Source organism: Papio anubis, chromosome 1, assembly GCF_008728515.1.
Source record: "Papio anubis isolate 15944 chromosome 1, Panubis1.0, whole genome shotgun sequence".
NCBI lineage: Eukaryota > Metazoa > Chordata > Mammalia > Primates > Cercopithecidae > Papio > Papio anubis.
In genome coordinates this window covers 65559512-65572312 of record NC_044976.1, presented here as the reverse complement: position 1 = coordinate 65572312, position 12801 = coordinate 65559512, and the positions used below count along the sequence as shown (strand labels likewise).

General features: G+C 38.3%; 1 protein-coding gene across 1 annotated transcript in view; it reads right to left on the bottom strand.

The window, feature by feature from the left end:
- IL23R (interleukin 23 receptor) overlaps positions 1–9219 on the bottom strand; it is an 85149-nt gene extending 75930 nt beyond the window's left edge. The window contains exons 1-3 of the mRNA XM_009210427.3: positions 9070–9219; positions 7415–7512; positions 6005–6301 (exon numbers count right to left, since the gene is read on the bottom strand). Of these exons, the coding sequence (XP_009208691.1) occupies positions 6005–6301; positions 7415–7484 (367 nt within the window). The 5' untranslated portion in view covers positions 7485–7512; positions 9070–9219. The remainder of the gene's footprint in view (positions 1–6004; positions 6302–7414; positions 7513–9069) is intronic.
- Positions 9220–12801: the final 3582 nt, after the last annotated feature.

Here is a 12801-nt window from a genome sequence, read left to right as displayed (position 1 = left end):
TGAAGGACAAATATTGCACGATTCCCCTTCCACAAGGTATCCGGAATAGTCAAGCTCGTAGAAAGTAGAATGGCAGTTGCTGTGGCTTGGAGGAGAAGGAAGTGGATATTTGTTTAAAGGATACAGAGTTTCAGCTTGCAATAAGAGGGTTCTGGAGATAAATGGTGGTGATGGTTGTACAACAGTGTAAATGTACTTAGTGCCACTGAACTGTATACTTAACCATGGTAAAAATGGTACATTTTATGTTATGTATTTTACCACCACCACAACAAGGTTTTTTGAAAGTTTGGTATTCACACAATTCTATTTCAAGGCTCTTTTCCCGTCACTCCACTCAACTCATCCCACCCCTATTCCTGCCCAGCTCTTTCTCCAGGTGGCCATAATATGGGGAACATTTTTATTTTTCGTTGGCTAGCATCTTTCCCTCTTGAGAACTGACATCCCCTCCAGCCCCTCACTCCAATCTCACCCCCACCCCAACCCCAAGGCCTGTCAATCAAGAAGCTCTCCACAGAAGTGTGCCTTTGAGGTAGGCTGACTAATACGAGAATTTCCCTTGGGAATGAACATATGACTCATAATGAACCAATCAGAATTCTCCAAGGCACTTTTTCTAAACCATTGTAAAAGAAGCACACTCTGTGCTCCTGAAACTGCTATCTCTGAGTAGCATGTGAGCTGTAAGTTGCTGGTGGCCATCTTGCTGTCATTGTGAAACAGACTTTTTCACAGTCTTTAGTCTATGTAAGAACGAAGCCAACACAGGGGAAAACAATACCTAGCAGACAGGAAAAGATGAGAGAGTTCTGATGACATTGACTTTTTAGGGCCTCTAACGCCTATGAAACTCCAACAACTATCGAATGACACCCAAAATTTTCAGTTATATCATTCAATAGTGAATAAGATTAAGATTTTTAAAAATGTAGAAATATTGAGTGTTTATTAAATATTCACTTTTCAGGTGTGGCTCTCTTAGTTCATCCCTACATGTGAAATACTGCTGGGACACTTGACTGCTCAGAGAATGACAAGACAAGTGGAAGGATAGAGGCTCATAAAGAATAAAAATACAGACATTTAGGCATCTGAAGTTCCATCCAAAGATTTATCTTAAGTACATATTGCTTTCACTTCACCTGCAAATGGCTTACCAAAAATTTTGCTTGTAAAATAATAAACAAATATATTAAAAATTTTATTCTCACTGCAAATCAAGGCAGTACTAGATGTCTTTAAACCTATCAAATTAGCAAGGATTTTGAAAAATGACAGTACACAGTGTTGGAGTGGACTCATGGAAGTCCTCTAACATGCTTCTGGTGGAAGTACAAGTTGGTACAGCCTTTATAGAGAGCACTTTACATACCACAATCTGTAAAAGCAGGTGTAATATTTTGCAACTCAGCAATTATACATCTAAGAATGCATCCTTAATGAAACATTCATAGATATATAAAATATTTGGCTTAAAGGATGTGCCCTTAAAGTATTGTTCATAACAATGAAAAAATTGTAAACAAGCTCAATTTTCCAAAATAAGGTTAAATAAACTACAATCCAGTCCTAAACACATCCAAAAGCAATGTTGTAGAAGACAATTTAAGTACTTGGCCTTTGGAAGGAATTAAAAGTATATTTAATGAAGTAATGATCATATGGCAAAGTGAAAAAAGCAGGTTGCAAAATGGTTCAATTAGTGGTTTCATTTAAGCGAGAGATTGAGAATCAGAGGGTCTGAAATTTCAAAGACATATTCCAAATTATTAAAGAGGGATTATGGTTACTAGTAAAGTTATAGGATTATGGGAATGATAGGTATTTCTTTTTTGCTGGTCTACATTTTAAAAACTCTCTATATTGAATGCAATTTGATTTTACACTTAAAAAACTCTTTTCATATATCGAAGGTCTAATATCCTTTTCAAAAAAGCTATTTTCAAACAGTAAGAACACACTAAAAAGTACTTTACAACGTTTTGGTAACTTGTAGCATTGAGTTACAATGGTAACTGGGTTCCAAGTAGGGTAAAATAAATCTTTGTTTTAATTGAGCCTTAAATGAAGTAGGTGTGGAAACATAAATTTAAATCATTTTGGAGATTCAGTTGTGATCCCTCATTGATTACAATGATTGGTGCTGAAGTTATTTTTCCCTCTGGTTTCAGATAGAGAGTGTCATTGATTTGGCCATCAGATCGTTTGGGCTGTGTTACACCACAGCATCCTACGTGAAGTGAATTCTTGGGGTTACAAATGTCTGGTAGTTAATTAACTTTGCGAAAGATCAAAAAGATGACTATACACACACACACGCAAATAAGTATTTGTTAATATGAAGCAATTTAAGATGGGCCTGTGAGTATGGTTATGAAAATAACATCAAGTTGTTGTTAGGCCTCATTGCCAGGTTATTCAATATCCAAGAACAAAACCTGGCTATACAACTAGATACTAGAGAACACCCTGAGATTTACAAAAGGGGGCTTATGTTTTTGTTCTTTCCTGCCAATCCCACCCTTCCCCTATTATTGGGATACTCAGGAATCACAGGCCAGGTTTTTTGTTAATTCAGAGTCTAGCCAAGGATCCTTTTCTACTGAGAGCTTCTTGAAAGCAGCCTGTGATTTCCTCTTCTTTGTACTTCTAGCATTTAACACATTTTTGGTGCATAGTAACCACTCAATAAAGTTTATTCCATGAATTGATTGTCTCAATTAAGATAATAACGAGAAGGATTAAAGTGGAGAGAGATGCAATGCTTCTGGCAAAGATCACTCTACAATTTCTTACTCAAGCAGGGCACAGGCCAGCCTAATTGTTCTGTAATCATACTTAATGGCAATGCTAGAAACAAATATTCAGAGGCTTTTATTGAATAACAAATGTGCTTTCATCATTGTAAATGAAGGCCAAAGAAAGTTAAAATTTAAAAAGTCAAAGATACTTAAAATTTTAAACAAATGATTAAGTGGAAACGTGACTATTTGTGCACAGCTTAATTTGATATTTTTAAATGAATAAAGACATCTTGTATTTTATCCAATGATTGGTATGGTCTGATTACAACAAATTTCCCATAATATGTGTGCATTTAATCTTAGATAAGAATCTAAGAAGTTTTTAGGATTGTGGCTAAAAATGGAAATTGTGATAATATGGTTTATATTTCATAAATTATACATTAAAGCACAGCACTTTAAAATATATTTGGATAGCTTTTCAAGGAAAGCAATGACTCATTTATCTTGTCTTTTACAATTTGTCTCTAGTCTAAAAAAATACATATAATCATTTTGTTCAAAGCAATGATGATAAGTTGACATAGTAAATCTCACATGACAAATATCCTGTGATCAAAGTTGTCCAGTGAAAGCAATGTGATTTCTAGAATGCCGCAAAACCCTCAAAAACCTTTTTTTGACCTACTTAAATAGGAAGTTTTGTTTGCTAAGAATGTAGAGCTCAAGAAGACATTCAGCTTGAATCCAGGGGTTTGAGTAAATTCTCACCTGGCAGTTACATTTTTATACTCATAACCAGAGGCCTATGTAAGGAGTTACAACTCACAAGTTAAATAAGTGGAAAGAGTGATGTTCTTTCTAAGCAGCCATCAGCAGAGAATGTATTTCTATTAGACTGTCCTGGAAGAGGAACAAAGTCCATTGTCTTACCTTCTACATTGCCTGGTGTTAGGTTTGGGGACAGAGGCCCGTCAGCCAACACTGAGAGGGCTCTTAGGAGTAATCAGTGATACAAACTGCAACACACGGAAGGTGGTGTTAAAGAAAATGTATAGGAGGCCATTGTTTTGGACTGAGCTCCTGCACTAGGCCCCCACATACCAAATCAAAACGAAGTCACTCCTGTTAAGTGACATATAATCAAGCTAAAACTTTAAGGAAGCAGGTAAAACTCCCACAGACTAGTTTTTCCTGAAAACAGAAAATTCAAAGCAACCACGTAGAAAGAGCCCAGTCAACCTGAGTGGGGATGATAAGGAAACCCCCTCCGCTTTAATCATACAAGGAAAATAACCCGAAGTAACAATGTTAACCAATCTGGTAGGTTTTATAAAAATGTCATTTCTTGTTCCTACCTTACAAAAACCATCTGTTCTAATAGTAGAACCAAATAGTAGAACCAAAACTAAGTACATAATTATACAAGCCAGTCCATATCACTATAGTAACTTAAACACCTCCAGGATACTCAGATTAACTTTATAGAATGAGATGCTGCCGATTCATGAATCACAAACAAAAACCTATCAGATCTAAAAACTAAATTTGCTGAAATTTTGTTTTTTAACAGAGACAATGTTTATTTTGCTTCCTTTTTTCCCTCTGGCTTAAATTAATAACTAACCTTTTCCTGTAACTGTGAAAGTTGCTTATTTGCCCTCCAAAGAAATTGTATGGTCTCTGTACCCCACTCCCACCCCCAAAGGATAAATAGTAAAGTATTTAAGCATTGAGGTTTGGTTATGTTTCCTGAGGATGTGGACAAGCTAAGGAGATTTCATACATCAGATAAGATGTCTGCCTGTGGTTTAATTTCCACAATTTAGGGCAAGTTTAGCAGCTTTAAGGCATTAGTTTAAGGTAGGTTTATTCTTTGACTCCAAAACCTATGACTTTCCTTCCTCAACTCACCTCTACAACTTTCTATAGTTCCTTCTGTTGAAAAGCATGCAAGATCAGCTGCTCAGAGTTAAGTAGGACAATGGCTTCATTATAGAGCAAGGAAGCCTCTTACTTTCCAAGCAGCCACAATGGGGTCAGGTGGTAGTGGTGATATGGGTCTGCCCCCAGCTAAGTTGTAAACGTGAAGAAGAAGCAAGAACTGAGGTTTGAGTCTCAAAAGTATGGAGGAAGGGAACATGGCAAAGACACAAACTCTTTTATTTTTTTTACTGAAAATGGGTTCAAGTGCCATAGAGAATGAATATCTGAGTTAAAACAGTGCCGAACTTATTGATTTACCCCCTTCATAATAGTAGAACCAAAACTAGGTATATAAATATACAAGCCAGCCCATATCACTATAGTGATTTAAACACTTCCAGGACACTCAGAGCACAGATTGAATTTAGCATATATTTTTAAGATTAACTTGACTAAGCTTTTAAATAAATTAATAATTATTCCCTTCAAGGTGGGTTTTAAGAAAAAAAATTAATAGTTACAGTAACAAACACAGTGATTGTAAATTGGAATAGTGAGATTAGGAACAGAGGATTGTAGAAGACTCTCCCTATGTTTTATCAAAAGGATGTATTTTTAAGGATTTGGGTACTGATGTACTTTAAATTTTATCATATGCTTCCAAATAAATTATTGAAATCAGGTGCATAACACAGCCTGTAAAATTAGCCTCCTTTTACAGGCGAGGAATTGAGGCTTAAGCAACTTGCCCAAGGTCGCAAACCTAGGAGTACAGTGGGAGCACAAAACTAGTTTTGCAACTCCCCCTAAACCTTGGCCTCAAAATTTCTCAATGGGATCTGCTTCAAGGTTAATTATATTAGTTTAGAAAAATAAAACAAGAAGATTAAAAAAGCAACATTTTAAATCTAAGCGTGCTGGCCCTCACATATGTAGTGTTCATTCAGGGTAGAGGTGAAAAAATGTTTTTTGAATGTATTGGCAACATTTTAAAATTTAGAGAGTACACATTAAAATTTTACATTTCTGCCTTCCTTTGAAGAGCCAAAAGATGTAGGAATACTGGGCCCCTGTGATTACTGGATCTGGGCAGTGGCTCCCCCCAGGAGACCACCTGTGTACTTTCTTCTCTGCATAGCTCCTATCAGCTTCTACAATTCATATAGTTCACCGATCTGGCCCTGGAGACATTTGAGTTTGCAGCTCCTGTATGAAACTAATCTAAAAACTGAACTATATCATTTTGTCCCTATTTTTAGACTAGTGTGGTAATGACCAGGTAATTGTTAGACTAGCTTTTGTTTGCATTTTGAATGTGCCCCAACACTTACATCCAGAAGAAATGTCTTTTCCACATATCAGTGTCTCTTGAAAATGATTGGGACATTCAGCAGTGCAGTACATAGAAGCGTGTGGTTCCAGAAAGTTTTTATACCAAAGCCGAGCTGTTGTTTTATTAATCCTTGTGATTTCAAATCTTTCTTTGATGCCATTTTTATAAAAATGAAGTTGCCTTGGTTGGCAGTTCTTAATTGCTGCTTGGCAATATATAGAGATATTCATACCCATCTTAAAAATTGTGGCTGGTTCTACCCAAATGTGGCCAGAGCAGTTTATATTTGTAATTCCTAGAAATAAATGGAAAAATAATAAATTACATGTAAAACATTAAAACAAGAGATTCAGAAGAACATACTATTGCATTTTAAATTTATTATTTCTATTAATTAAATGATTCCATTGAAAACTGTTTTAGGACTAGATGTATCTTTCATAAACTAGTCTGTTAGGCTTTTTTTTTTTTTGAGACAGTCCTGCTCTGTCACCCAGGCTGGGGTGCAGTGTCGCAATGCCGGCTCACTGAAACATCCACTTTCCAGGTTCAAGTGACACTCCTGCCTCCGCCTCTTGAGTAGCTGGGATTATAAGTGAGCACCACCACGCCCTGCTAATATGGGGTTTCACCATGTTGGTCACACTGATCTCAAATTCCTGACCTCAGGTGATCCACCCACCTCGGCCTCCCAAAGTGCTGGGATTACAGGCATTAGCCACCTTGTCCAGCCTCTGTTACGCTTTTGTTGATGTTCAGCACCATGGCACAAGACTAGAGTTAGCTTGGAAGCTTCTCTAAGTGTCTAAAGAGCAAATATAATTAGCTCTCCTACTTTAGAGAACTGAGAGATTATGAAGCTACAGTATTTTTCAAAGGTAAGATTAGAAATAACACTGGGCACTGTAGAATCTGAACCCCATTCTCTAGCTACTCAACCAATCTTTTGTTCTTTTTTAGATAAAGCCTACTTGTTTCAGTAAAGTTTGAATATAATGAATAAAACCATACTCTTGCCAATGGCCCACACAGTTACTATGTGCTAGGCACATAGTAACTATCAATAAGTGGTTTGTGAAATAGAATTACATTCAAATGTTTGACAGGTTATTATATAACAGTTATAATAGTTTGAAGATAGAAAATGCCAACTCAAACTAATAAGCTCCTTTGTGGAAATATTCACATGTAAGAGGGCTGTCCAGAAGGGAAATTTGAGAAAGAAATCCTGCATTTGGATGATTGGGCCATTTCTATTTCATTCTGTGTAATTTTTATGCACACATTTTTTCCAGTCTAAAAATATTTGTATTCTTCAGAGATTCTAACATAACACTATGAAAATAATAATCACTCAATATTCCATTTGTTGAATGAAAGACAGCAGTAGATACACAAAACACCATACCTCCATGACACCAACTGAAGAGTATGTAAAGGGCTATTACAGCATCCCATTGAATAGTGACCTGATTCATGTCTGGAAGCAGGAAAAGACGTTATCCTCTGGAAAAAAATATGAAAAATGTTTAAATTGTAGTATTTTAGTAAAATAATAAAAAGCATTACATTTTTCCCTAAGAGTTATTGTATTTGATGGGAACCTTTTATTAGGAAGGAAGGAAGAAGGAAGGAAGGGAGGGAGGGAGGAAGGAAGGAAGGAAGAAAGGAAACAGAGCAAAGAAATGTTACTGGTATATTTAGGAGATATAACAAGAGATGGAGAAGTAAAGCAAACAAATGGAATTTTATACTCTTCAAAAGTGACTATGAATTAACTCAGTAGGGCATTTGATTCATTACAATTCCTCCTAATCTAGCCTTTCTCATCAGAAACCTCCTCCTCTGAGTTAACTTCTGTATTTATTTTATGTTTTAAACTTTTTTAGAGACAAGGGCTGGGCTCTGTAGCCCAGGCTGGAGTGCAGTGGCATTATCATAGCTCACTATAACCTCAAACTCCTGGGCTCAAGCGGTCCTCCCAACTCAGCCTCCCAAAGTGCTAGGATTACAGGCACGAACCACCGTGCCTGGGCTGAGCTAACTTTTGGTGATGAATTCTTCTGCCTGCCAAAGTTATGTACTTATCACACTCTAGAAATACTAGTCTTTAATGAGCTAAACCTGGGAAGAGCCAAAAATTTCAGAATTCCCACAGAAAATGGATTCAAAATGAAGAAAAGTGAAGTGAGATTAAGCAATATGTGCTATCACCAGTTAGACTGTAAAAAGCCTTTCATCTGGGGAGGCGTCGTGGTTCATGCCTGTAATCCCAGCACTTTGGGAGGCAGAGGTCGGTGGATTGCTTGAGCCCAGGAGTTCGAGATCAGGCTGGGCAACATGGTGAAACCCCGTCCCTACTAAAAATTTAAAAATTAGCCCAGCATGGTGGCATGTGACTGTCATCCCAGCTACCCAGGAGGTGAAGGTTGCAGTGAACCATGATCACACCATTGCACTCTGGCCTGGGCAACAGAGTGAGACCTTGTCCCCCCACCCCCCAAAAAAGAGGAAAAAAGCTTTCATCTGTAGAGAACTCGAAAGGAACACATTATAGAAATTCCTAATAATACCGTCGTGTTGACAACTAAAGTTACATTATTCAATTAATCAGTTACATTAATTAACTCATTTACTCAACAATCAACATTATTCAGTTATTTTATCTGTTTAATAAAACCTGAGCTTTTTCTGTAAAACAAGAGAATGCAATGCATAGCTCATCAAATCGCATAAAATATCTAGTAACATTAAAAAAAACTGGGGTCCCCCGGCTCAGAAATATAAGGATCCCTTTCATAATTTGTTAGCAATTGTAATTCTTCTCTTCATAGAAGAAGCAGAAGCCCTAAAAATGTTCCTAGTTAGAAGTTAACTGATGGAAATATACAATAATTATTATTTAAAGTGATGTGATGCCATATAACATTATAGATTCCCTCTTCATCAGTAACCACTGCATGCAATATCATGAAAACTTGCAAGAGAAAACAACTTGGCCCATGTATTTTCAAAAGGAAATATATCTGTCTTTAAGTATTTGAATGATCGCTGCCTATTTACCTTTCAACCTGTTTGAAGGACATAATTCCACTTCAGAGCCAGGCTGCCACCCTTGTTGGCTGTGTCATGTCTTCTTTCCTCACTGCCTGACTGTCAGTGATCACTTTAGATTTTCAGCTCTGAGGTCAATGGAAATGTCAGCAGAGCCCTGACCTACATTTCAGACTCTTGAAGAGGCACTCAAACTGTCCAATTCGAAATGACTGGCTCTTGTGTAACTACTTGGGAAAACCCAGATTACTGAAAGTGAACTGTTTTGTCAGTACTTTTTTTTTTTTTTACAGCTTAATTTAAAATTGTCTCATCCAAGAGGCAGAACACTTATACATGTTTTCTTAAAAATGTCAAACATTTTGACACCAAAAATATGGCGCTTAGTTTTAATTTACAACCAGCATTGTTATTAATTATACACCTGTTTCTTTTTTTAGTTTTCCAGCTTTCTTGAAGTATAATTGATGAATAAAATTCTACAATTTGATGGTAAACAACGTGATGATTTGATACACACATATTTTGTGCAATTATTATACAATCAGGTTAGTTAACACATCTCTCATCCTATTTAGTTACTCTTTATTTTGCAGAGAGAACATTTAAGCAAATTTCAAGTATGCTGTATAATTCAGTATCGTTAACTATGATCACTATACTGTATATTAGATCTCCTGAACTTAATTCATCTTATAACTGCAAGTTTATGCCCTTTGACCAATGACTTCTTTTCCCACCACCACCCTCTAATCTTGGTAACCACCATTCTATCTTCTGTTTTTGTGGGTTCAACTATTTTAGATTCTACATGTATGTGAGATTACACAGCATTTGTCTTTTTCTGTCTGACTAATTTCAGTTAGCATAACGCCCTCAAGTTGCATCTATGTTACCACAATGGCAGAATTTCCTTCTTTTTTTATGACTGCATAATATTCCTGTATAGCCCACAGTTTCTTTACCAATTAATCCATTGATAGGCACTTAGGTTATTTCCAAGTTTGGGCTATTTGGACTAATGCTTCATGAACATGGGAATGCAGGTATCTCCCATGGTGCTGATTTCATTCTTTGGGGGGCTATAGATCCAGAAAAGGGATTGCTGTATCCTAAGGTAGGTCTATTTTAATTTTTTAAATACAATTGTTTTTATTTCCCACCGTTTTCCATGATAACTGTACCAGTTTACATTCCCAACAGCAGTGTACAAGGCTGCCCTTTCTCTGTACCCTCACCAATACTTATATCTTGTGTTTTTATACCAGGTACCCCAAAAGGTGGGAGGTGGTATCTAATTGTAGTTTTGTCTTTTGGTTTATGTTGTTGTTTTTGTTTTTGTTTTGAGACAGAGTCTTGCTCTGTCACCCAGGCTGGAGTGCAGTGGCATGATTACAGCTCACTGCAACCTCCGCCTCCTGGGCTCCGGTGATCCTCCCATTTCAGCTTCCTGAGTAGCTGGCACCACAGGCACATGCCATCACACTCAGCTAATTTTTTTGTAGTTTTGGTAGAGATGGGTTCTCAACATGTTGCCCAAACTAGTCTCGAACTCCTGAACTCAAACAATCTGCCGGTATTGGCATCCCAAAGTGCTGGGATTAGAGGCATGGGCCACCACGCCCAGCTCACTGTAGTTTTGATTTGTATTTATCTGATGGTTAGTAATGTTGAGTACCTTTTCATGTACTTAATGGCCATTTGTCCGTCCTCCTTGAAAAAAAAAAATCTATTCAGGTCCAGAATCACCTGACGACACATTTCTTAGAATGTATCCCAGTCATTAAGCAACACATGACTCCAACACTGTGCAGAGAATTGATTGAAGATGAAGAGCCCAGTTAGGAGGCTATTGAAAATCAAGAGCTGATTTTTGTTTTATTTTATTTTATTTTATTTTATTTTATTTTATTTTATTTTATTTTGAGACAGAGTTTTGCTCTGTTGCCCAGGCTGGAGTGCAATGGTGCAATCTCAGCTCACTGCAACTGCTGTCTCCCCGATTCAAGTGATTCTCCTGCCTCAGCCTCCCAAGTAACTGGGATTACAGGCATGCACCACCATGCCTTGGTAATTTTTTTTTGTATTTAGTAGAGACATGGTTTCACCATGTTGGCCAGGCTGGTCTCGAACTCCTGACCTCAGGTGATCCCACTGCCTCGGCCTCCCAAAGTGCGAGGATTACAGGCGTGAGACACTGTGCCCAGTCTGGTTTTTTGTATTTGTTGTAGAGATAGGGTTTCACCATATTGGCCAGGCTGGTCTCAAACTCCTGACCTCAAGTGATCTGCCCATCTCAGCCTCCCAAAGTGCTGGGATTACAGGCGTGAGCCACCACGCTCGGCCCAAGAGCTGATTTTTAAATCAGATTTTCTGAGCTTTATTGTTTTTGTTTTTGCTATTGAGTCATTTGAGTTCTTTTTTTTTTTTTTTTTTTTTTTTTGAGACGGAGTCTCGCGCTGTGTCACCCAGGCTGGAGTGCAGTGGCGCGATCTTGGCTCACTGCAAGCTCCGCCTCCCAGGTTCAGGCCATTCTCCTGCCTCAGCCTCCGAGTAGCTGGGACTACAGGCGCCCGCCACCACGCCCGGCTAGTTTTTTGTATTTTTAGTAGAGACGGGGTTTCACCATGTTAGCCAGGATGGTCTCGATCTCCTGACCTCGTGATCCGCCCGCCTCGGCCTCCCAAAGTGCTGGGATTACAGGCTTGAGCCACCGCGCCCGGCCCGAGTTCTTTATGTATTTTGGATATTAACCTTTTATCAGATAAATGATTTGCAAATTTTTTTTTCCCTTCTGTAGATTGTCTTTTTATTTTGTTGGTTGTTTTCTTTGCTGAGCTTTTTAGTTTGATATAGTCCCACTTATTTATTTTGGCTTTTGTTGCTTGTGTTTTCAGTGTCATATCTAAAAAAAATCTTTACCTAGACCAGTGTCAAAGAGGTTTTTCCCTATGTTTTATTCTAGGAGTGTATTAGACTGTTCTTGTGTTACCATACAGGAATAACTGAGACTTGGTAATTTATAAAGAAAAGCGGCTTAATTGGTTCACAGTTCTGTAGCCGGTACAAGCACGGCACCAACATCTGCTTGGCTTCTGGTGAGGCCTTAGGAAGTTTACAATTATGGCAGAAGGCAAAGCAGGAGCAGGTGGATCACATGGAGAGATCAGAAGCAAGAGGACCAGGAGGAGGTGCCACACACTTTTAAACAACCAGATCTTACCTGAACCCTGAATGAGAAGTCACTCATCACCAAGAGGATGGCACTAAGCCATTCATGCAGGATCTGCCCACATGATCCAAACACCTCCCACTAGGCCTAACCTCCAGCACTGGGGATTACATTTCTCTTTTTTTTTTCTTTGAGACAGGGTCTTGCTCTGTGGCCCAGGCTGGAGTGCAGTGGCATGATCTTGGCTTACTGCAACCTCTGCCTCCCGGGTTCAAGTGATCTTCCTGCCTCAGCTCTCAAGTAGCTGGGACTACACCCACCTGCCACCACACCTGGCTAATTTCTGTATTTTTTGTAGAGATGGAGTTTCACCATGTTGGCCAGGCTGGTCTCAAACTCCTGACCTCAAGTGATCTGCTCACTTTGGCCTCCCAAGGTGCTGGGATTACAGGTGTGAGTCACCACACCCAGCCACATTCATCTTTTGACTCATCCAAAGGATGGTATCTGCAGCAGCTGCTCTGTTCTTCTCAGTGTCAAGCACCTCATGGCTCATTCAGCTTTGTTGG